Source organism: Rhamphochromis longiceps, linkage group LG5 (assembly GCF_057381845.1).
Source record: "Rhamphochromis longiceps isolate RC_006_pf linkage group LG5, R_longiceps_female_GT1.1, whole genome shotgun sequence".
In the NCBI taxonomy this organism is placed as follows: domain Eukaryota; kingdom Metazoa; phylum Chordata; class Actinopteri; order Cichliformes; family Cichlidae; genus Rhamphochromis; species Rhamphochromis longiceps.
In genome coordinates this window covers 5,158,577-5,182,142 of record NC_140561.1, presented here as the reverse complement: position 1 = coordinate 5,182,142, position 23,566 = coordinate 5,158,577, and the positions used below count along the sequence as shown (strand labels likewise).

The window sequence follows — 23,566 nt, the reverse complement described above, 5'->3', positions numbered from 1 at the left end:
CCCGCTGACCCCCAGTTCCCAGAATCCACCAAGGGCAGGGAGCCCAGGCCCATCCAGACCAAGCTCCATAGAGCATTGGGTAGCCCACCCAATCCCACCGCAGTGGAGGGGGAAGAAAGGAGGAGAGGAAAAAAAAAAAAAAAAAAAAAAAAAAAAAAAAAAAAAAAAACACCACACACGACCACCGTAGTGGTAACTGGCCCTCCAGCCTTTTAACTTCAAAGTGGTCCATAGGCCAGGGGGCGGTGTGGGCGTGTGTGGTTGGTGGCTCGGCTGCAGCTGAGTGAGCAGTGAGCCACAAACAGAGCCTGTGTGAATAGAATAAAAATCTGAAAGGGAGCATCCTGAGTCGTGTCGGGTCCTTCAGGGTTACAATGATATAACTAGATTTATGAATCTCACTTGTATGACAGTGAACAGGTTTCTCTGGCCTTCATCTTTCCCCCCAAAAAAAAAAAATTAAAAACAAGACCACACAAAAACAAAAACCTTTGACCAAGAATTATTATTTTTCCTTTATTCAAAATTGCCACCTGGAGTTAAAGTCACTTTCAACTGTAGCTCGACATCCATCAACAAGTAATGGTATTTGATAACCCAAAAGGAGGAAAAAAAAAAAAAAAAAAAAAAAAAAAAAAAAAAAAAACATTCTTTAAAAATGCATCAGATATACAAAGAAGACTCTACACAGGACACTAGACAAGAGCAATGCAGCATTTCAACAAGTTAAAACCTCATTTGTGAAACAATGATTTACCCCAACTGAGGGTGGCGTGTTTTAGTTTTTATTAAAAATTTTAAAGAAAAAAAATTGACGATGTTTTTTTGAATGCTAGAGACTATGCCAAACCACAGATAAATGTGAGAACTGAATTTAAGGAGAAAGCTCAAAACCTGACAGGGAGATGGTGTCATAACAGTCAGACTTTCATTACATCAAAACAGGGCAGATTGTTCCATTAGTCTCTTTGGAAGTACAAGATTAAACCCCTGGCAGCCCGTGCAAAGAACTGGTACACACCACATTCAGAGTAGTTACTGTGTCAGGATTATTTAAAATTGATCTGGATACAGTAAGTATTCAAGTGACTTAAAACGCCTCAGCTCATGATCTGAGGCATAAAGAAAACAGACTTTGGTTTTAGGTATAGCAAAAGAAACATTCTGTTAATTCAAGATTTTGGGAGATGGCTCAAGAGCGAAAATAAGGCTGTGCATGTGTCAAGGACAGCGACTCAGAATAGCCTAGCTCAACCAAGGAAAAACTGCTGGCTTCAAGTTTGTCCAAAATTTTATTTTTCACGGGGGGGGAGTTCAAAGCTGTTCCACTCTCCTACAAGACCGTCTCTATATAACAAAGCTCTAAAGTCTTCTATTAAACTAAGGTTTAATCTTTCTTGATCCAAATCATGGCTAGACATTCTGTTGTAGCGCTGCACTTATCCCAGAAACACTGGTGCCAACCTTTTCATCTCAATGCTGAGTACATTTCCCAAAATTCCCAAGAGGATATTATATTCATAAAAAAAATAAAAATTACGATACCAGTCATTTTCAGCAGCTGCCATTTACAGAGGCAGAACTGAAAGACTGCTGCCCGATATCCAACATTCTCCACAAAACTCAGCGTTATGTCATTGTACAAACCGCAACCACATGAAAGCCTCACAGGTTTCACTGCAGTCAACTCTTAAGACTAAGCTCTTTAACAAAAATGTTTAAAAATTAAATGCACACATTTAACAGAAAATATACCTGAAACTGGACAGAAGACTCATCCAGTGCTAAATTAAGAGGCGGGACCAAAAAAAAAAAAAAAAAAAAAAAAAAAAAGGCACAACAGAAAGGCCCTGAGGTACAGCAACTGTCAAACAGTTTGGCAACACCGATAGGCTAGTTTACAACTTAAGTATGAACTGACCCAACTGAGTGGGCAGGAAAGTCCCCGTGTGACCTGAAAGGAGGTGAATGTGATAATAGCTGGGCAGGAATCTCAGTACTGGCAGGAATGAAGCAGACCTCCCTTCACTGGAGGGACGAGAAACATCGAAAAGGCCTTTAGTTCATATCTGCTACCAAAATGCTCAGTGCTTCTTCACAGTCACTAAACCTTTAACAGATATGAGTCAATATGGTGATACTGTAATTGGCAAGGTTAAAAAAAAATAATAATAATAATAATAATAATAATAATCAACCCTGTGAGAGCCATGACGGAACAGTCCTTATATTTAGTCTTTTTCTATAAAAGTTTAAAGTATCACATAAATCTAAGGTCAGTTTTTTCTTGCAACTACTCAACCCAAAAAAAAAAAAAAAAAAAAAAAAAAAGGGTTAATGTAAATCTTAGCTCCTGAAATTTAAGCGTTTCCTATAAAATTACAAAGCAAATAATTTGATCTGTCAGTCAGACTAATTTTATTTGCATGTAGTATGATATCGAGCTTCCCTGGACAAGAGTTTAAAAGCAATGCATCCATATACACCTTAGCATTTTGACTTAAGTGATAACCTCTGCAGTGTCTAGCTGTCAGCTTGAAACGTTCAAAAGACTGTTGCTGATAACTGGTCTTAACCAGCCTTTTGGCCACAGTCCTGTTTCCACCAGTCAAAGTAGAGGTTCAAACAGAGTAATAACCAAATAGACAGCATTTGGCTTGTTCAGTTAATGGTGCCAACTAAAGCCAAACTGCATTGTTGGAGAAAAATTTCAGTTTTTACCAAGTTTTTATTGTCCAATATTATTTTGTTCCACTTCAAGGCACCAAATATCTGGCATTGAGTAGTTCGTAAAATAAGAAAGCAGCATAATAGAGTCCTCTTTAAACCAAGTTGACAACGGTCAGACTATACAAGGTCTTTCAGCTAAAGCTTTCATGGGTCATTGGGGGAACAAAAAACAAATCAAAAAGCGCAGGAGTAAACTATTCTAAATGTTTCCTATATGGGAACGTCAACACCAAAAGCCCTTTAACTTTAGACCCCCACAAATATGAAGCTCTATGCAGTAAAACAGATCGGATAAAGTACTGAGCCAGATTCAAAATCTGAACTGCATCGAATCTTTTCTGTTTTTAGGAGACAATTTGAGGGGGGGGGGGGACCCATCAAGCTCTTTGTCTCATTTCCACTGCCCAGTAGAACTACAGAACTGTTTGGATCAGTGAAGAATAGCAGCATAAGCAAAAGAAATCAAGTGATATTGTTTACTGACATGGAGTTACAAATCTATAAACAGGCCAAGGCAGAATTCTTTACACTGTAATAACAGGAGACCTCTAAATCTATCACCATCCCTTTTTGAAACCATTTCCCTTCCTGAATGTGACAAAAACCTCAGACATTTAAAGTCCACAGGGGAAAAATAAAATAAAATGGAGGGCATGTTAAAAAATATATTAAAATATTAAAAAAATAATGCTTCACCCCTAAAATTGAAGAGGGGATTGTTTGGCACAGACATGCTGAATCAACTGATGTAAGCAGGAGGGTCCAGGGTCCCATCAAGAGGCTCAGACGATGGCGTTACTGCCGCGGAGGCCCACCCCACGGGCAAACTGCTCCAGCAGGCCGGAGATGGCACCAGAGGGGCTGGGAGCTGAGGATTTGAGGCCGACAGTGGAGCTGTAGGCTGCCAAGAAGGCTTCACGTACTGCCTCCAGACGGGCCTGACGCTCAGAGGGGAAGGAACACCTGGAGAGGACAGAGGAAATAAGCAGGGGGGATAAGATGGAGGTAAAGGTCTGAGAAAATGCATCTCCTGCTGAGACCAGAGAGAAGGCAGATGAGTCAAAGGGAGGACCCAGTGGAAATGCATCTCCCCAATTCTCATTGTCTACTGGGCAGTAAGCCACCTCTACTGAACATTTCAGTGCCCTGGTTCCAAAAACTTTTAAAAAACAATTTCCTGACAAATCAAAGCTTGTTTGACAGGATAAAAGCACAAACAAACTTTATGATAGTGCCGTATTAGAAGTAGCACTATTCATGTCAATTATGTCAGCACAAATGGCAAGATATTAATGTGATTGCAGTTTGAAATATGGTCAAACATTAGTTATAACACTAATGTGCCTAACTCATTGAGCCCTTTTATTACATTGATCTTCCATGGCAAACACTACCCCACCTTATCAACTTTATGCACTGCTACAGCTGCCAGCACTAGACAGTCATTAGGCCCTTCTCTGAACCCTGTTATTGGTCAAAAGAGCTGGTATTCCCCAGTAATGGGACCTCTATGAGACGTCCACCCTCCTCATGGTTCTAATTATGTCAACTTCATATGGACTGACATTTATGCATTTCTCTACCATCACTGATCATGTGATCAAATGTGGTACATTTACTCATATATTCATACAATTAACCTAACAGCCATGAACAAGTCCGAATCGGTGATAAAACGACACCCCACAGGCCCTGGGAGGACACCCCACAGGCCCTGGGAGGACACCCCACAGGCCCTGGGAGGACACCCCACAGGCCCTGGGAGGACACCCCACAGGCCCTGGGAGGACACCCCACAGGCCCTGGGAGGACACCCCACCCTGGGGTCCAAACCAGGAACTTTGTTAAGTGACAGTGGTTAGCACGGTCACCTCAAAAACACAACATTTGTGACACAGACAATTTACCATGCTGGTAGCACAGGAGTGTGTTAACAGCCAGGAAACACTGTTATAGTCAAGAACAGTAGGGACAGATACACTGAAAAGAAATACAGACTAATGACAAAGATCACTTTGTATGTAGGTTTGCACAACCAATGCTAAAGTAACTGAAACCAGCAAACTCTTACTACACCGTCATACAGCCCAGCACAAACTATGGTTACTGATTTGCTAAAGAGATCCTAAACTGGCACAAAATAAAAATGGTATCACAACTGAAAATTTCACAATAAACTGTGGACCCTGTAATGGCAAACAGATCCAGTGTTGGAATGAAGGAGGAGATACCCGAGCATAAAGCTAGCCGTGGTTTAATTTAAGAAGTCTAAGCTGTTTGTTACTAACTGAGAAAAGGGTGACAGTCTGCTTTTCTGCATCCTTGTCCCACTGGGAAGTGAACCTCTTGTTTAAGACTATGAAACCATGCCATCTACAAATCTCTTACAGGACTGAAACCTGTCTACCAGTGGAGAGGTACTTACATTCGTCCACTGGCTTCATCCTGAAAGCTGAATGGCAGGGGGGAGTCGTAGGCAGCGATAGCAGTAGATGAGTTGGAGGATGAGGCCGAGGCCAAAGGTGGAGGGAAATGGGTATGGTCATGGATGCTGCCACAACCGGAAACTATCTGCCAACTACCATAATCTGTAGAGAGGGAGGAACTTGACCGAGCACAGTCCGCTGCTAACCTGAGAGACAGATAAGAGGGACAAAAGTAAAAGAAAGCCCCCAGAGCTCATCTTGATCAGTAGCATGACTGAAATTTGTGGTGGAGCAATCTCCATTTATGATACCCCGACTCAGTTTCAAGTCTGTATCAGCAAACGAGTTGTATCCTGATAACAAGTGGTGTTAAAAAAACAAAACCATTATATTTGTTCCTATAATGCATCCAAGATGTTTTAGGCTTTGGGTCCACAGTCAGCTGTTAATAGACCTCTCTGCATTGAATCGTACTTGTTATTAATCTCTGGCTCTCTTCCAAAGCATGTCTTTGTCTCGTCTTCCTTCCCTCACCCCAACCGGTTGTGGCAGATGGCCACCTCTCCCTAAACCTGGCTGCGCTGGAGGTTTCTTCCTGTTAAAAAGGAGTTTTTTGCCAAAGTGCTTGCTCATAGGGAGTCATGATTGTTGGGTTTCTTTCTGCATGTATCATTGTATGGTCTACCTTACATTGGACTTTTTGCAATAGCACCTTTTTCTCAAAACCATAGTGTTGTGCCAGATGTATGACATTAGAATATCGTGTTGTAACTGCTGAATGATATGAAATCTTAAAGCCTTCAAATGGGACTACACTGATTTTGATTTCTAAGGAGACACCACTCCATTCTCCACTTTGTCCTGTTTTGGAGAAGCCAAATACTGCCCGAGTCTCAACACTGGTACCAATGTCTGCATTTCTTACCATATACTTTAAATCTTTTTGTTAAGGACAATCCATGAACACAGTCTCATAAATGTATCCATTTTATTCAAGTACTCTTGCTAGATAAAAGTGATACAAATTAATAAGATGTTGCAAATTTGAATAAGCTGAAACTGTTTAGCACACAGCATTTGTTGCTTTTGGATGCAGCTGCATACTGTCGGAGCTTTGCAAAAATCAGTTATACAATACAATCACTTAAAGCTTAAAAAGTCATGTGTGTTGATGACAGAGTGGAATCCAATTTGTCAAAATCCATTCACAAAGCAGGTCTGTTATGCACTAAACCTTTTTTGGCCTACAACTGCAAAGAGCATGTTATGTAGACCATCTTGTCTTCCTTAGGATGGGAAGTGTTCAGAGGGTTTGTGCCTTTTCCTGTACTTGTACCTGTCACAGGGTTTCTGAGAGTGTTTAAAAAGCAGCAAGTTTAGACTTCTTTTACTGAAGAAAGAAAGTTTCTCTCTGCAGTTGCAGTTTTGTAATAAAGGAAATGAGCAGGTACTATGCAACAAAATCCTCCACATACACTTGCCTAATAACAGCATTTAAGTGACTGAGAACTTCAAGCTATCTGATTTGGAAAATTTCCGAATACGTCAAACGGTGCAGTTGAACTCAAAATAAGGGAAGTGATAGAAACAGAAATGAAAGAAGAATTCAAAGCCGACAAAGAAGCTGATCAGACTTCTAGATAGAGGAAGTGGAACACTCCAAACCAGGCCCTGAACATTTTAACAGGTTCAGATGACAACAGTATAGCAGTGGTTGCACTGTCGTAGCAACTGTATTTCACTGCTCGTAAGTAAAAGCAGAGCTGAGAAGGTGCATCTGGTGATTGTCCAAAGTGTTAAGTGTGTAAAAGTACGCAGTCGAGCAAACTTGAACTGGCGGCTTAAGCTACATTGACTCCCTCACCTTCTCCCTGGAACAGCCAATGGGCTGCTGCCAGTACGAGTGTCGCCATGCTCCGACTGATTGGATGAGGAGCTAGAAGACCTGGCGTCATTTGCTGTGTGGGAGAGGCGGTCGTCCAAAGGGTTCTGTTTATTCCAAACCACCATTGGAGAAGAGGAAGTGTTGCCTTTTCTCCTGAGGGCAGAGAGTAAATCACCATTAGCAACAGCTTGTTATCCGAGGCCAACGACACCACCACTGCATAAGTTAGATGTTGTATGTGGTATTCCTTAGACAAGGCATCTTTGGCTTGGAACACGTGCGTGTTAGTTCTAAACTAGCAGAGTGTTGGAGCTGTGAGCATTTCCTTAAAATGCAAAGAACTTGTTTGAGATGACACATCAACTTCAGACACTTTAAGGCCTTGGTGGGGAAAAAAAAAAAAAAAAAAAAAAACAGACTAGTCCAGCATAGGGTCACAACACAACCATCCAAATTACTCTAGCTTGCATACGATGACTGCAAAATGTTTAATAGAGTAAGTACCTGGAGACTAATGCAAAACACCCTATGAAACAATGACTGGGAGGTGAGCATTTACATAATACTCATGCACCTCTACATAACCAGTCAGATTCCTGAGTGACTCCATTCAACTTGCCCTGCATAGCTGAGGAGGGTCTCAAGCAGACAGAATCAAAAATTGTAATTGTGTGGATATGAAAAGCTTTTACATGCGTTTTGCAGACCTTTTGTTATCCACTGAAGGAGAGTAGATTTGCATTTTCTACGGTATTGTTTTTACTGGACCGTATGTATTATACAACAGTATAAATATTCTAGGAAGCTTGCAATAACTGGAAGAAAAGATCAACCTAAAGACACTTTGAGAAATTAATCCTTGAATTGTGTGAGCATGTGTGGTGCTGACCAGTTGGAGGCTTGGGGCTGACTGGAGGACAGGTCCACAGTGTCATTGGTCAAGCTTGATCCACTAGCAATCTCTTCAGTGATGAGGGAAAAGTCACTGCTCAAACTAGTCACACTGCCACGGTCCCTGGACTCTGAAAGCAAACAGCATTTCATCCAACATGTCACACAGGAGAGCCTGAGTAGCACCAACCAATAAAGGTTTACCCCCCTCCTTCAATGTTCCCAAAGCTCCCGTATTGTCCGCCCCACCCCAGCTAAATATAGTATTTAGATGTATAAAACAAAGACATTTACAGGGGAAGGCTGGAGCAATTCCCCCAAGATTCTGCAGTCACACGTCTGCTGCTCAGACAGTGTCGTCCTCAAACACTACAGCAAAGGCCTGAACAAAGCACCATTTGCACCTATGAAACTGACCGAGTCTGACATGAAAAAGCACCCTGATGTGACTACCACATTAAGAGGTTAAGAGTTTCTTCGAGCAAGTTTTGGATTTTAGGCTTGCACTTTTATAAAAGATTAAAGTACCATTTTAAAAATCACGGTCTCATTGTTTTGCTTTAGGCACTTAAAGTCTCCTTGCATCAGACCAGAGGCAAGTAGGATGAGCTCCCACTGCAGTCTTTAGCATAGCACCAGAGACTGCTTAATGCTCAATACCTTTCTTTCAAGAGTTTGAGAATTCTTGAATAACACCATTAGTGCCAAATGATTGGCATTTGATGCCACATTTATGATGTCTATATAGATATACAAGCCAAAGCCTGCCTATGTATAGTTGCTGAACAGCGCACCCAACTTCTGATGGTTGTTTTCAGCAGCCATGTGACAAAGCACAAAGTCATTTAAAGACCATAGTGAGACGTGCTGTAACGTATAGATCAGGGGTCCCCAACATCCTGACTCCAGCCCAAATCTGAACCCCAAGAGGGTTTTTTCCCCCAGACCGCAAAGCATTTTCTCATTTGCCATGTTTTATTCCTGCCGGCTACCGTGGCTGACTTTTGAACAGGCGCGTGGGGCAACTATGTGGGGCAGTGACATTCAGGTCCACACTCCAAGCCAGCTGGTGGTGATATTGCACCACCAACACAAACACAAAGGAAACCCATGCAGGCCCTTCAGTGCGGGTTGCTAAATTCCTAGCTTGGGAGCTCAGGAATGTTGACAGTATAATTATGACTTGGTGCTGCACAGATGAGTAAAAGAAGATGGCTTTGTCATAAATATGTAAAGTGGATGATGAAAATTGGGCATTTAAAGATGAATGGACAAAATTCACTCACGACTAACGAACATTTGCATCCATGCTTAAGAATTGCATTGACCCCATTTCACCCAAAATTTAAAATGCTAGCTGCAAATGTCCATGCAAATTTCTCCCACTAAAGTGAGAGCCAGCACAGTTTTGCAGGATGTTTTAAGTTACATTGTGTCGAGTTTGTCAAACACATTTTCTGCAGTTTAAAGCACTTCCTGATTTTCCTGAATATTGAGGGGTTTTAATGTTTTTGTTTTTTTAGGTGAATTGTTTGCACCTTAATGTTGTTTATGTGCAACAGATGTTGCAAAGATTGCATAATTTAATCGTTTTGTTTAATATTGGTACTTGAACTGGATTGCACTTGTCTGTCCAGGAGATGATTTAATGGGCATAAAGTTAAATGATTAAAACTAATTTCTAAGTACTAAGTTTTAAAAAGAGACTTTCCATTTGATTCAATTTTATATGATGGATTATGCAGAAGAAAAATAGAATTGGGCTGAAAGGCCTGTTGCTTTACCAGTAAACCATATGATTAAAATGTCCTCTTTGCCCAATTCATCCCAAACCATTTCAATTGGATTTCTGCTTAAAGCGATCTGGCCTCCACAATCACTCTCCTTACTATTCCAGAACAAAGCTAAACACTTTACATTTCACTAGATTAAATAACAGATTAGGTATGTCTGAACTTTTGATACTACATATCAGAATACCTTAATAATCCCCAAGGAAATTATGTGGTTACAGTTGCTCCAAGACAAAAGTAACAGACTGAACTAATTAAATAATACAATATATTACAAAGTTTAAAAAAAAAACATAAGAAATGGCTCTAATATACACAAATAGCTCAATTATTAAATATCCAGAATACTACAGAGGTAAAAAAAAAAAAATAATATATATATATATATATGATTGACATTTTACTCTAAACTGTAAAACTTTGTCATTTACACCCTTTTGCACGTTCTCTACAGTAACTATTGCAGTGTGTACTGTGCATTAGATGGAGGAGTTGTACAGGCAGGAATGATTTCCTGTGTCATTTAGTGGTGCATTTGGGTATTATAATAATATAGGCTCCCAAAATATCTGTAATTAATTAGCTAGATCCATGAAATATCAGTCAAAACTTCTACAGATGAAAGCATGCAAAAGTGACTCACTCAACTGGCAGAGCTCTTCCACAGTGAAATCACCGTCTTTGAAGTGAGAGTTCTTTCTTCTAAAACTTAAAGGTCAGACATTAAAAGACTAGTGAACACCTGATAGTGAATCCACACAGCTGGAATTTGACTAGGTAATGTGGTAAACACACCTCTGCTTTTTAACTGTAGAGAACTTCTCTGAAACAATGTGCTTCAAAAAATTGAAGCAAAAAAAGAAAATCTGAGGAGGAAAGAAGAATGTCTGATGAAACAAACAGAAACCATTAAGACAAAAATAGAAACTGGTAATAGCAAGGGGTACACAAACTGCATGTAGCCTTTCACAAACCAAAATTCACTCAACGCATTTAGGTGTTATTCCACATTAAGCTAAATGATTATGTCAAGTGTCATTTTTACTTGCTTTAGAATGAGCTACAACTTCATTTTAAATACAAGTACCTCTTCCCCTTTGGAGAGTCGATCTGGCAGCATGTGACTGAATGGGGAAAAAAAGGAATGACTGAAAAGCTTCCATTGCCAAACCTCCTCAGCATAATAATACTATAATATAAAATTATATAATAGTTCTAAACTGACCAGTTCTTTGTCATAGTTAAAGAGGATAAATACAGAATACCAGCAGAGCTGAAATGGATCGGAGATGTTGATGAAGCACATCAACATCTGCACCTGACGGCAGCTTTAAAGGACTTTGATAATTAAACTACAATGCACCATATATTCAACTGATCCAAGTGTGTTTGGGATAAACTCATAGCACCAGATTTAGTTGAATACTTTTAAACAAACTGAACCTGAAAGCTAAACATTTTAGCTTAAAGATCTGAAAATGAGTGACTGAGTTTAAGCTGTTCGGTGAGGGGATCAAAAAAGGCTTAAAATTATCTTAAATGCTGCACGTCGCAAGTTTACCTTCCCATTAATCAGTCACAACTCAAATATGTACTGTAGACAACCAAGGGTCTCTCAAGTCAGGTGGCACTACGAAGTGTCCAAATCACCTCCGACATATTTCTGCTGGCCAAATCAACTTATCTTAACAAGTTGCTGTGAAGTCCTGAAATAACAGATGTAACATTCTTACCCAAAGAGGAACCAGTCGTAAGCGATAGTCAGATACAGAATCTCTGTGGGCTCCAGGCTGGCATGCACTGCACCATCCTGTGAAAGATGGGAATAACTGAGTCGAACAGCAGTCTAGTAGGTTTAGGCTTCAGCAGGTACTGTGTACATGTCTAGTAGAAGTAAAGTGCTCACGTTACTTCTGAATAGACCTCTCAGGAAAAGCACATAGGAGCATGACAGCAGTCTGGTTTAAATGCATGCACTTAACTCATTCACTGCCATTGACGTCAATTACGTTTTTCAATGGGAGGGGCTAGAATACATTTTATTTTTTCATATATTTGTAAATAAATTGTTTTGATAAAACAACCTTTCTCAGTGTTATTTCTGTTTTATAGAAGTGAAAAACTATTTTATATGTTAGAGGTGTCACAAAGCAAGAAATATTAGTGTCAAAGGCACTTTTCTGCTTGAAATTTCTCACAAAAAGCTCGTTTTCTCCCTTTTTTTGGTCAAAACAGGCATTTTTGGTGGAACCCACCTCTCTTCTACAGCTGATTACTAAAGAATGGAAAATGGTAGAAACAAGCTTTTTTTTGGATGAAAGAAGAGAGTCTGTTCTTCATTTTGGTAGGTTCAGCGTTTATATGATCATAACACACAGTTTTCTGTGGCTCTTCAAAAATGAGTAAAAATGCTCAAAAACCCTGGCAGTGGGGAGTTACCTGATTTGAGAATGGCTGGCAGTGAATGAGTTAAGTGAAACTATCCATGGTTTAAAAAAAAAAAAAATTAAAATTATATTGACCATTTGTAACTATATAAAAAGGTAATAATCTGCTGCTTTTCCACAATGTTCCTCATGCCATGGATTCATTTCAACTACAGCCTTGTGGACCACCAACTGTAGCTTTGGTGAGCTAAGCCTAAAAGTGCTTGAATCAACTTTGCAGTTCCTGCAGGTACTGGTTACACTGGCTTCACCAATTTTGTCCACATCTCCGAAACAGAACAGATAGTTTAAAAAATAAAAAAAATAAAGTTGGCATTTCTGCCCTTTACAGAGGTGCTGTGTCACATTGGCCAACGTAAAACATGTCAAAGTCATGAGTCTAGAGAAGGAAGCAGAACTGCTCTCTGAACAAGATTCAGAAAGTCACCATGGCCTTAATTTTGCCTGTGCCCTACACAGTATCAGCACACCATGACAGAGCTGACTAGTTGTCCACAGATCAACAGTTTCAGTTTTTTCAGAAGATTGCCATGTGGGTCACATCTTCAGAAGACTTTTTTTGCATAAGTTGGAATTTAAAAATAAAATAAAAGAAATTGTGGTGAATACAGCGAGGTCAATTACAGCACAGAAAAACTGACACAAGGAGCAGTGGTGGATTTGTGGCAGACTGATTAAGCTGGGGATTACAAGAGTCTAATGAAGGTCTGAAGGACCCATTGAGGTGTTTGGTGTCATGTGGAGAAACAGAAGGAAATAAAAAGATTTAAAAACCACTCAAGAATAGAAAAGACTTACTGCCCAGAGAGAGAGCCTGAGGAGAGACACGAACAGAGGCGTTCTGTCCCATCCTGATATGCAGTGCACCAGGAGGCCGCTATCATCTGAAATGACAACACCTGAGAGGTCAATGCTGTAAGCACCTTCTGGAAAGCACGAGTATTATGAATAGGTAGAGTACATAATGCACCACAGAGTACAGAAGTGTTGTGTAACATGAACTCGATAGATGAACTCAACTGGTGTACTGAACTGGAAACAATACTGAATGATTCAAGTGAAGACGACAGCACCGAGACTGAGCAACATGCATATTCTGTTTTGCAATGGCACAGACTGAGTGCCAGTATAACAGCTCTGTGATGAACTGCCTTCATGAAGGATGCTGAACCACAGCTTGAAATTTATAGATGTACAGGGAAATGCAGAGAAACTTGTTTATTGCTCTGCATTCTGACAAAGGACAAAACAATAGACAGTAATTGGCATAATAATCCTAGTAGGGACTAGTAAAAGCGTTATACAAATACAGGCCATTTACCATATGTAACTGTATTCTAAATCATACTAAATAAATGGAATTAAAAATAGTACCAATATTTGACGTAGTATAAATGAACAAAAAAATAACTAAGGACCTTGGAAAGAAAAGTGTCTGGACTTCTTTAAGATGGTTCTAACTAGAACTGAAGAAGCTTCTTGGATGAAGGTGAAACCTCTTCAAGCAACTTAAAGAAGTCCAGACGCTTTTCTTTCCAAGTTTCCTCAGACTACGATGTCCTGGATGACTGAGAACCTTCACAGACAATAAATAAAGCACTGCCAACTAATGTTTATTTAAGGACTTTTTGGCTATTTGAGATGGCTACACAGACCATTAATTAGGTTAAGGCAGTGTTTCCCAACCACTGTGCCGTGAGAAATGATCAGATGTGCCGTGGAAGATTATCTGGTTACATTCTCTTCCACTAGAGGGCAGTACAACTACCTGCTCCAATTAAATGGGTTGCCAACTGCCAGTAAAACAGAAGACGAAATTACATAATGGTCATGCTGTGAGTGAGACAATATAGCAACAGATAAATATTTGAAAAGAAAAAGTATTCAGTCTGATTTGGGTCCTGGAGAAAATTCTGACCCAGGTGAAGGCCCTAGCATGAGTGGCAAAAAAAGGTATACTGGGGACAAACAAGCCAATTCCGTTATGCCTGGTGCACGGGGAGAAAAAAAAAAAAAATATCAATATGCTTTTTGTGACATTTGTTTGGAAAATTCACACGGGTTAAGGAACAGTTCTGCTACTGTGGTTATCATGATGAACGCTTTAAGACATCTTAAACTTGAATTAAAACCAATGTTTTGACACAAACTGACCTGAGCATTTTGACATTGTAGTTCCTTAAATATCTACTCAGATTATTCTGTTAGAAGTTGGACATTGAAACAGTGACAGTCTACTCAAAGTCTTCAGCTGTTTGGGGGTGGTTAACCATTAACCAGAGAATTATCCAGAACAGGAAGTGAATTAGCTACAAAACCTTATGCTAAACCTGGTTTCTTATTCAACAGTTGATTCTATATTACATCCCAGATTACCACTCATTCTGACAGAACATAAAATAACTGCCAGGGGAGTTACCAAGGTAGCTAGATAATGGCAGGCTTTCCTTCTACAATGACTTTGACTGTTGCTTTATATTATGATTGAGCTGCCTCCAATCCACAACAAGAAAACACACACCTACCATCACTATTGATGATGTGGAGAAGTAGCTTCAGGTAGTTCTGGGTCTGCTGCACCAGGTCCCATGACTGGACAGTTTTCACAGAGAAACAAACATTAATTGTTTGATAAAAACCTTACTTTGCACTCAGGAAATGATCTTACTGGATTACATCTTAAACTGGAAAGGTCCTTCACACTGTGCGTCAAAACTTGGCCTGTTCCTCCAACCACATTTAACCAAATCGATAGATTAAAACCCAGAAAGAAAATCATTTTCTGCACATTTTGGCATTTAGCTTTACATTCGTGGACTCTAAAACCACATTCTGTGAGGTCAGACACCATTTGACTGTACAGTTTTTATCAGCACGAGTACACCAGCAACCCACAGAGAAACATTACTATAAGACACTATAATATTACTATGCGCCAGTTTGTCCATGTTTTGTTTGTCAACCTATTACAGCAAAAGCATCACGGGGAAAAAATAAAATAAAAACTTAGTGACGCTAGTGTACAAGCAGTCAAGTTATGAATAACGAGCCAAGATCTGTGCAAGTTGGACAACAGATGGAGCTATAACACCAGTAATATCAGCACATGACAGTTATGGCAGATAAAGAACTCAGTAAAAGCAGGAAGACAAGAGAATTAACCTGGTACTGAGTCCAGTCAATGTTCAAGTTGTGAGTAAAGCACCTGGGGATTGTCAAAGGAGCGTCCACAAAGTCCTGTCAGAAGATACAAAGAAGAATGCTCACAGAGCTGACTTCTGACCAGTACCTGATCTGTCTGAGCAGATTCTCTACCTGATTCCAGTTAAACACCAGACCCTCTGCTGTGTAATCTCTGTCTTTGTAGTCCTTGAAAAACTCACAACCTGAAAAACAACGGTAAAATGTAATTTGTACGGCGCCAAATCACAACAACAGTTGTGCAAGGTGCTTTATATTGTAAAGTAGACCCTACAACAATACAGAAGAAACCCAACAATCATATGTGCCCCCCCAACAAACTCCTCTGTAAATTAACCCAAAGTCAAGCTATAATGAGAGTATACAAAAATATAAATAAAATGTCCAGTTCCCAAATATTTTCTGCCTGGCAGAAGGTTTTATGGCAAATATGCACTTTATACAAAGCAGAAAAATGAATAATTAAATGCTTAAGATTTGACAAATTTTACTAGCTTAAAGTGCAACATCCCAGAGCTTTAATTTGGGTAGACAGCACAGGTACATGTTATGAAAGAGTAGTAGTAATAAAGTTTTAAGCACAAACACCAAAATGGTAGTTTAATTTATTACTATATTATCAATCGAGGGCTTTGTTCTACAAGTCACAGCTGTTCGTGGACCGCCTCTGTAATTCCACTCATATTCCATTACTGGCTGATAAAGCACACCTAGCTCTGGTGAAAGGGTCCTTACCTGGGTAAGGCACAGAAAGCAAAGTGAAGTCTGCATAGCGTTGGGCCTTGTCTACCTTCTCTGATGACGTCACACTGCAGGGACACAAGGAAACCAAATGAGATTCATTATAAGCAGTCACCCAGAAACATGAAATAAACCCTTTTATTAAAAGCTGTTGTAATGTGATAAACTAGCAGTGCAGCTTCTGCCCTTTCTGAAGCTGACAATATTGTTTAAAATTAATTAAAAAGCTTATTAATGTAGCTATATCTCTTATAATACACTGAATGATGCAGCAGTGATTGCGGTGCTCTAGACATAGCTGTTTATAGTAAATTGGGGACACACACACGCTAAACTGAGTAGCCACATCAGAAGCCTCCCTCTAACCCCTCTTCTTCTAGGAAACTGTGACCTAAATGGCACAGAGTGTGAATGAACCAGTACAGTCTGTTCCTTACTTGAGGCCAAACTTAACCTTCTTGTTCTCCACCATTAAGTCGCAGATGTAGCGAACTGACAGGTAACGCAGCAGCTTAATGTCATAACCTCGAACCTTATCGAAGAGATGGGAGTCACCGTTCCTGACGAGGAGAAAAGTGAAGAGATAATGTGAACATGCTATCATGTTCAAAAAAAATGATAGCATAGACAATTTATCTGACACATAGTAACTGTTATTAAATGATCTAAAACACTGGAGAAGGAAAACAAGTCACTTTCCAAAATATAGCAGGGACGGGGGGGGCACATCACAGATGTGTGTACTTGCTGTACATTTATTAGTTTCTAGACATGAGCATAACCAGTGACCAGGCAGATGGTTAGACCTCAATATTTGAGATATTTTGGCTCCTCATCTAATGAGCAAAAACAAACCAAATGATTAAAGTACGACTGACGTTTAACACTTGTTAAAATTCTTGTCATTTCTATTGCACTTTAAAGAAACCCAATTTATAGAGATTGTGAAAACATGCACATAGCATATAAATGTTGGGCATTTGCTGGGTGTAGTTTCTAAATGTACGTGTGTTACAGCATTAAATTATTTTTCAAGTTGTCAACCAATGATTGGATTAAGAAAAAAAATATATAAGATTTAACTTTCAAGACCAAATATCCAGGCTGTAAATTCTGTGGGTTTTTGTTTGTAGTTTTTTTAAAACCCTGTATGATCAGGTCAGTGACAACATCAAACCTACCCTCAGAGCCAAATTCTGACTTTTCTCTTAAAAACAAAAGTCCTATTAGACAGTGTTAAGAATGGATTAATTTGTTTATCATCACAGATGAGACTTTGACTCCATGAGATTAACACAATTCTTAAATTACAAAATAAATACATTTAAAAAAAATGTCCTGTGTGTACAGCAGGTAACCATTACCTGACTACCCTGTCATCCTCTGGAAACTCCTCCGACTCCGTCCATGTGTCATCACTGCCCCCTAAACAAAGATAAATTATAAAAATAGCAGGAAAACATTAGTCGGGTCAATCTCTCCACATACAGGCTTGGAAATATTAATTGTTGCAGACTTTGCATAAGTGCAGCATCAGATAAAACATTGTTCCAATAAAAGGGGAAGTTAACACCTTAATGGAAGTGGGAAATCATTCAGCCATCTTATTCCACTCATCCATTTAAGAGTTATGGGAGGGCTGGAACCTACCCCACCTCATGTGTGAGAGGTGAGGTACACCCTAGACAGGTTGTGAGTATAGCAGGGCTAACAGAGACAACCACTCAAGCTCACATTCACCTCGTAGTATCATCACTGAACCTAACACACATCTTTGGAGTACTCAAGCAGAACCCACATCAAAGGGAGACACTTCCACAGAGAAAGGCCCAACCAGTATGCAGACTTGAAACTAGGACCCTGCTCCACCCACTAGTCCTAAAATGGGGTGTAAACAGTGAATGCACTCTTAAGAGTTGTGTAGTCAAATACAAAGAAATTTGCATGTGTGAGCCTAGAAGTTTTCACTCCATTAACAGCAAGTGTCTTCCTAAAAGTCAATCCCAAGTCTCTGGAGAATTTTCTGAAAGCTTCTGTAATGCAGAAGTAATCTTTGCACTTAGTTCATAGAGTCTCAGTGTGTGCAGCAATGCAGAAATGGCACCATTTGTCAGAATGCCAGGAAGTACAGCTACTGTACCACAGCAGTGAACTTTGCAGTCTGAGAAATGCTAAGTGATCTTAATATTCGGTGCAGTTCCACCCCCCACACGTTCCCCTCAACTGATGTTAAAAGGGAACTAAAACAGAAACAACTGTAGTCATCCCTGATGAGCTGGTGATTTTCAGTTGAGGCAACCTTTCAGTCAAAACAAAGGCTCAGAAAGAAAAGGGCTGCAGCTACTCACAGGTCAGAATCTAAACTGAAACTTATCATGAAAATAAGTCAGCCACAACTTCACGTTTATACTAACTTTAAGCCATTTGCAGGTGTGTGTGCTTTTACCTGAGAAAATGTAGTTGTAGCCTGTGCGTCCATACAGCTCCCCCCAGCCTGCCAGTGTGGATGATCGGCATATATGCTAAAATATGGCAAGCAAAGAATACAACATTTTATATTTCAGTCATTGTCAAATTTAAACATTCAGAAAACTGAAAATTTTGAACTTTCAGCTACTTTACTTCTTAAAGGAGGAAAATGCTCCACAAAGTCAGTCAGACCAAAATTATGGCCTCGCAAAATAGCACGGACAGTTAGCATTAGTACCCTAGAATCATTGTACCTCAGCGCCTCGTGCCTTAACACAGATGTAACATTAGCTGGTGCTGGCACTACGTAATCTTTAGAGTGTTACAGGTTCACTGCACCCACACAGATCTAATAAACTTAAGTTTGATGCATGCAGGCTGAATTGGGTCCGAGATGCTCTGGCCCTTATTCATCTTCTACTCGTTTCCCCGTTCCCTTTGGTTCCTCACAACAACACGAGAAGGATACATAATTCAAACGAGCTTCTGCTTCCAACTCAGCTTAATTTTTTTTTTCTTTGTTAGCACTGTACACATTTTACCCGCATGTTTAACCTCAAACTATTCAGGTTGGGTTTGTTTTGAGTACTTTTTTTTCCCCTGCTTCACAAGAGTCAGTGTTAAGGAGCAACCACAGCATGAGGAGGTCACACCTTTGACATCAGAATTTTGTCACATGGAGGAAAAAGAACAGTTGTATGTAACCAAGACCAATATAGATACCTTGCCATTGTAGAGGATGACTGGACAGACGAACCTCCCTCTACAGCGAGCCATCTTACTCCGGTTCACTAGGTCCTGCAGCTTAGAGATCTGCACCGTGCTCTCAAACCTGTACACACAAACCACCACATGCTCTGCACATCAACTACACAACACAATCCAGCAGTTAACAAATTTCTGCTCCAAATGAAACCAGCCTCATTTATGCAAATTTACAATAAAGAAATCTTAAAAGCTTTTACGCTCATATTGCCGATCTTCCCCCAGCTTCAAAAACAAATAACTGCAACCACTACAGCAGAAATGAAATTGACAGTTAGCTTTTTTAAAAACTCTTTTCTTAGAAAAACTTTAGCACACTGACACATGAAAGCCCTCAGCATTTTCATACATTGCTCTGGTTTGACTGTTTTAACTATACATCCTGCCACCTGACTAAATCACTGGACTGGTCCATTTTGAAAGTTTAAACTAATAAAAATCGCTAGTAGTGGCAGGAAAGCAACACTGCACTGCTGAAGGAGCTTCTTTAAACACTTCCGCTACAAATTTAGTTTGTTTTTAAAAAGCCACCAATATTTTGCCCACACTTAACCTTATGTAAGTGCAGTCACAGAAACACCTAAGGATTACCTAAAGTAAAGGGATCAAACGTGATAAAGCGGCCAGAGGTCAGTCAACGATTAGAGTCAATACCTGATACTTAACAGATGACTCAGCATACTTTTACCCCATAATGCAAACATTTATTACAGATGCAAGCTGCAATATTGGTATTAACTTTGTATCCAACTTTAGATCATTGCAACATTTTTGCGACATGCTTGAAACCCTGTGCAACTCTGGATAATCTTAAACATTCATTTTAGTGATAAACACAATTTCCCAGTTTTCCTGATTCTCACTTTTGTCTCCACTAAAATCCATTTACATAAATACATTTTGTAACCATGTTTCTTGCATCGTACTCAGTAGTTAATATGCACAGTCCATTGCCCTTTTCAATTTAACGTGCAGCTTAAACATTTGTGAGAAAGTGCATTTTGTTTTTAACTGACACTTAAAAACTGGAAACATGGCTGCACATGAATACATTCAAAAGGAATATTTAAGTCTTAAACAAAACACTCCAAAAAGCTATTTTTGCTTCATCATTACAGGTAACTGTGCAAAGATTAAGAGTCTAACCTAGAAAGAATCAGAAAAGTTTCTGATGTAAAGTCTGCCAGCATTTTGGCCTCATACATGTTTGCTACTTTAGATTACTAAATGACTTAACATTTCTAATTGTCAACTGATAAGTTGCTTCTATACTCCCCTGGGTGCAGTTATACATGTGGTTGCATGCATTAACTGCAATCAGGTTTTTGTGTTCCACAATTTTTCAGCTGACATGAACTTTGGAATCACTTTAACTGAAAGAAAATTTCTTTTTCAATGTATGAGTTTCAATTGTGTAAAACTAATTGACAAGATATAAAGATCTTGCTGTGCATATGAAGGATTTTGCTGCTATCTATTTCTAGCACTCTACTGGAAATTTGTTGCGCTACATGAATCAGCAATGAGAAAGAGGGCCTTTTTGAATCACTGCTATAATGTGACTGACTCCATGTGACACAACAGTCACTTTACCCCTCTGCCTCCTTTATGTGTTCAGAGGGGCTGCAGACGGAGGATGATCTTTGGTCCCCACACCATAATAAGGTGTGCATGGAAGAAGAGGCACACAAACAAACAAGTGGGTAATTTGTAACTAGGCTGAACTTTGTATCAGGGGAAAAAGGATGGGATGACTGAGCAGTGGAGATATACCTGTCTTTCTCCACATCTAGGCATTCATACTCCAGGAAAACTATCTGTCGGGGGTAGTGTCCACACACTTCTCCGTTGGTGTTCTGGATGATGCTGTACTTGTAATCTCTGGCAAACAGCTGCAGACAGCGTGTCTCTATGGCCTCCACCTGAAGGAGATAAACATATTAATAGTCCTTAATGGTTCCTTTAGATAATACTATAGTCCAAAAGGCTCATGTGGAGAGACAATAAGATCCCATTGTTTTGGTATGGCAGATTCTAGCCACACAGTCCAAATGCATACCCATAGATTGCATTATTAGACACTGAGCAGTCAAACTGCTAGCCAGATGTCTAAACATTGTCCACACAATCATCAGAGTCTAGCTTGAGCAATACAACTTAAAAAAAGCATGCATGCAAGTTACGTACTACTTTTTGGATATTCTTTTGCAGAGTTGAGCATGTCTTCAGTGCAACTCATCATTTAAATTGATTGATTTAATACAAACACCATTTGGCGCATCCTTAGCAAAAGTAGTAACTTATCATGAAGCTAAAGTAGAGAGAAAAGAGAAGTACCTGCGGAGTGACTTCCTTTGCCCTGTACTGCGTCTTGGAAAACAGGTCTATCAAATCCGTTATTTCTTCACTCTTTCTGACCAACAGCCCGGGAGCCGGGAAGCTGCCGGCCGTGGGGAGGTGGATGTCCGTCATAGTGCCTCGACCCGCTGCGGTGGCTTCGAGCCGCACTCGACCTCCTTCAAACACCGCTGAGCCTTGTCCTCTGGGACGGGGAGACCGACCAGGCCATCCCTTCCCAGCCAGCTTTTTCCTGACTGCCCGCTTGAGGGAGCCGGAGCCGGGGAGTCTTCTTGAATTCAGGGCACCAGCGAACCGTTCCACTCTCCAAACACAGCCTGTTAGCCAGCCCGTAAAGCCGGTCACTCAAACCACAGCTGCTGCCGCTGCAGGGTACAGAGGTTAGCAAGACTAGCTAACAGGCTAGCTCAGGTCCCCAGGCGTAGCCTATCGTTCGTCTTTTCCACCAAATCAAAGCCCTGGTAAATTCATTCAACATAAATAAACAGCCGTTTTATTTTCTGACATAGGGTAAACTTTCGTTCGTCTCTCAGCACCAATAAAGTAAAACTCCCCGTCACCTGGAGTCAGGAAATCTCCAGGATCCTTCCCGGCCTACTCACGTTTCCTCAGTGCCATGTCTTCCTGTCTCCTTAGAAACCACGACCATAAACTGTTAAATGTATACAGTAAACTGTCCTGTCGCTGTAAGGTAGCAAAATAGAAGTGGATAACAGCCTCAGCAATACCGAGTGGTGTCGCAAGCTGTGCAACAGATACCGAAGTAAAACAGCCGATAAACAGGAAGCAGGTTTAACCATGTGACAGCCATCACCCCCTTTAAATGGTGGTGCCTGATTGGATCAGCTGGAAGGACTCGCTACTACTTTACTACGGCTGGGTAAACAATCTGATCACAGTATTTGAGCGGAAATAAAGACCGAGTTAAAAATTAAAGTAAAAAAACCCGATGATTTTACTAACCTTAACTTTACTTACCTTTCTAATTATCCTAGCAGACCACTTTCATATGAGAAACTATATTGGAGAAATTATAGAGCTCGGTCTATGCATACAGAAAAAATGAGCTGAGGTTTGTTTGTTTGCTTTTTGCTTTTGTTTTGTAAAATTTTAATTTTTTGCTTCCCAAAGTGCAGAATATAGGGGTGGAAAACGAAAATACATTTATTTGCGTCCCTACAATAACTCAATTAGCGAGCGCTTAATTAGAGTAGAAACTAAACATTCAACCTTTTCTTCAGTAATCATGAAGTCTTATTTAAAGAGTTCAGTTAAAGAGTTCCCTCTTTAATTGACACTCCAAATTCATCAGTGCTGACATTATCAAACATTACGAGGTAACACAATGTGGTTCTGTTACAGAAGAGGAAGAGTTACTGAAAATAGGCACTAAAGTCCCTTATATATAGCTTCAATCTATCATTCATTATTTGGTTACAACATTTTAATCAAATTCACTATATTATCTGGAGTGATAGCTGGGGGATTAGGCTCAGCTGAAACAAACAAATGGGGGGGAATGCATTAAACTTACTACCGTAACAAGATTCTGCTGATATTTGCTGATAAATTCGAACACTTCTTGTTTAAATATGGTCACTTATTGCATCAAATTACAACAAATTGACATGAAACGTGGTCTTCAATGAAAATACAACTGGCACTTTTGTTTGATAAAAAAAGTGGATCACATATTGTTGCAGTGATTAGTACTCTTGTCTCACAACAAGAAGGTTGCAAAGACGTGCATGATCTGTTAACTGGTGACTGGCAGTAGGTGTGGATGTGAGAGTGAATGGTTGTGTGTGTTGGCTCTGTCATAGACTGGACAATGTTAACAAGGGGGGGGCTTTTATTTTG

General features: G+C 39.9%; 2 protein-coding genes across 4 annotated transcripts in view; one reads left to right on the top strand and one right to left on the bottom strand.

Annotated features, from left to right (window-relative positions):
* The window catches only part of LOC146669067 (uncharacterized), a 576,742-nt gene that overhangs the window by 261,127 nt on the left and 292,049 nt on the right, over positions 1 to 23,566 (top strand). The gene's annotated exons all lie outside the window — the stretch shown is intronic.
* mtmr14 (myotubularin related protein 14) lies at positions 506 to 22,517 on the bottom strand. 3 transcript variants are annotated; one of them, XM_085405508.1, is made up of 20 exons: positions 22,267 to 22,514; positions 21,686 to 22,164; positions 21,122 to 21,270; positions 19,307 to 19,415; positions 18,561 to 18,636; positions 17,479 to 17,539; positions 16,552 to 16,674; positions 16,109 to 16,182; positions 15,488 to 15,558; positions 15,335 to 15,409; positions 14,698 to 14,764; positions 12,971 to 13,056; positions 11,459 to 11,535; positions 10,813 to 10,849; positions 10,521 to 10,591; positions 10,369 to 10,433; positions 7,931 to 8,063; positions 7,021 to 7,194; positions 5,156 to 5,362; positions 506 to 3,693 (listed from the first exon to the last, which is right to left on the bottom strand). In XM_085405508.1, the coding sequence occupies exons 2-20, from the start codon at positions 21,818 to 21,820 to the stop codon at positions 3,513 to 3,515; spliced, it is 1,971 nt and encodes a 656-aa protein (XP_085261634.1). In that variant the 5' UTR covers positions 21,821 to 22,164; positions 22,267 to 22,514; the 3' UTR covers positions 506 to 3,512. The 3 variants fall into 3 exon arrangements, with proteins under 3 accessions (XP_085261634.1, XP_085261635.1, XP_085261636.1); XM_085405509.1 differs by having other exon boundaries at positions 22,309 to 22,514; XM_085405510.1 differs by lacking the exon at positions 5,156 to 5,362 and having other exon boundaries at positions 21,686 to 22,517.